This window comes from Martes martes (assembly GCF_963455335.1).
Source record: "Martes martes genome assembly, chromosome: X".
Classification (NCBI taxonomy): domain Eukaryota; kingdom Metazoa; phylum Chordata; class Mammalia; order Carnivora; family Mustelidae; genus Martes; species Martes martes.
The window spans coordinates 57,372,890-57,374,621 of record NC_137897.1 but is presented as its reverse complement, the minus strand read 5'-3'; the positions used below and the strand labels follow the sequence as shown (position 1 = coordinate 57,374,621).

Below are 1,732 nucleotides of genomic sequence, written 5' to 3'. Positions count from 1 at the left end.
CTGATTACAGAAATGTTAAAGATCCATCCATACACTCCTCAGGCCCTGAAGATGACATTTCAGAAGCCTGTTGAATAACAAGGAAAGAAGTTCAATGGGTTGATTTTTTGTTTGGTTTTAGTTTCTGAAGAAGCGGGTTAAGAAACACCACACACATGAACCATTCTATAACAGTGTGTTAAAAGGAAAGGTGGGGTGGGAGTGAGGAAGGGAGGGAGAGAAAGGGACAGAAGAAAGCCTGGAAAAACAGCACACCAAAAAGTGGTTGACTCTGGGTAGTCAGATCATGGGGAACAATTACTCTCTTGGTTTTCCCTCATCTGAGGGATGCTTCTCCTTTCTGATATTTCTACCAAGAAATTGTATTACTTGTGTAGGGAACAGAGAGAATGAAAGTGTTTTTTAAACCAAACCACAAGGAGATGAGGCAGCCTCTAATCTATCAAGTGGCACAGATTAGCAAGACTATTAGCAACGCCCTTGGTGGGGGGCGGAGAGGAGAGGTGGGGAGGGCAGAAGGGAGGGAGAGGGAGGAGGAGGGTAGGAGAGGAGGGAAGAAGAGAGGGAGAAGGAGGGAGAGGGAGGAAGGGAGGAGGGGGAGGTAGGGAGAGGAAGAGGGAGAGAGAGAGGAACACAGAGACAGAGACAGACACAGAGAGAGAGAGAGAGAGAGAGACAGAGACAGAGACAGAGAGACAGAGAGAGAGAGACCTGCACTCCCAGTACAATACAATACACTGCTGGTGGGTTAGGGGGGCAAAGAGGGGGGTTGTAAACCGGGTGGGAGCCAAGGTTTGGCTCTGCTGGCTGGCTCATTCTTGGCATGTCTTCATCGCAAGGTGGCCTCCTCATCGGTGTCTTCCTCGAAATCCTTGACGTCAGCACTGGTGGACTGCCTGGCCCAGGCTCCCCTTTCGGCCTCTCGTTCTTTATGCGACTTGAATCTCCCAACGAAAATTTTGCGGTAGTTCAGGAACATGCCATTCATCGCATCAATGGCGCGCTCTGCGGACTCCTGCTTCTGGAAGTGCACAAACCCATAGCCCTTGGGCCCCTTTTCGTCGCAGGCCACTTTGCAGGACAGGATGTTGCCGAACGCCGAGAAGATGTTGTACAGCGCCTTGTTGTCGATGGTCTTGCCCAAGTTCTTGATGAAGACATTGCCCACCCCACTCTTGCGGAGCGAGGGGTCCCGCTGGGACCACATGATGCGCACCGGCCTGCCCTTGATGACATCAAAGTTCAGGGTTTCCAGGGCCCGCTTGGCGTCCACCGGTTGCTGGTAGTTGACGTACGCGTAGCCCAGAGAGCGGCGGGTGATCTTGTCCCTGCAAATGCGGATGGAGAGGATGGGCCCTGCCGGGCTGAACTTCTCGTACAGCATTGCCTCTGTCACTTCAGGGTGCAGGTCGCCTACGTACAGCGAGGCCATAGGAAAGTCTGGGTTCCCCTCGGAGCCCCGGTTGGTCTCCGCATCCGCAGCTGCGTCGGCAGCTGCAGACGCCGCCGCCGCCACCTCCGCCGCCACCTCCGCCGCCACCTCCGCCACCTCCGCCGCCACCTCCGCATCCGTATCCGCCTCCCCCAAGGAGGGCGCCGCAGCCTCCACTGCTGCTGCGGCGGCGGCGGCGGTTTCAGCCGCACTGGCCTCCACAACCGCTGCCGCCAGGGCGGCCTCCGCCTCCTCCCCCTCTGCCAGGGCGGCCGTCGCCTCCCCCCGGGTGGCCTCCGC

The 1,732-nt window shown here is 56.7% G+C and overlaps 1 protein-coding gene across 1 annotated transcript; it reads right to left on the bottom strand.

Annotated features, from left to right (window-relative positions):
• Window positions 1–829: 829 nt before the first annotated feature.
• On the bottom strand, window positions 830–1,453 carry LOC308337186 (polyadenylate-binding protein 1-like 2; the record flags this gene model as incomplete). The annotated part of the gene is made up of 1 exon (XM_080795290.1): window positions 830–1,453. The coding sequence occupies exon 1, from the start codon at window positions 1,430–1,432 to the stop codon at window positions 830–832; it is 603 nt and encodes a 200-aa protein (XP_080651416.1). The 5' UTR covers window positions 1,433–1,453.
• Between the last annotated feature and the right edge of the window lie 279 nt (window positions 1,454–1,732).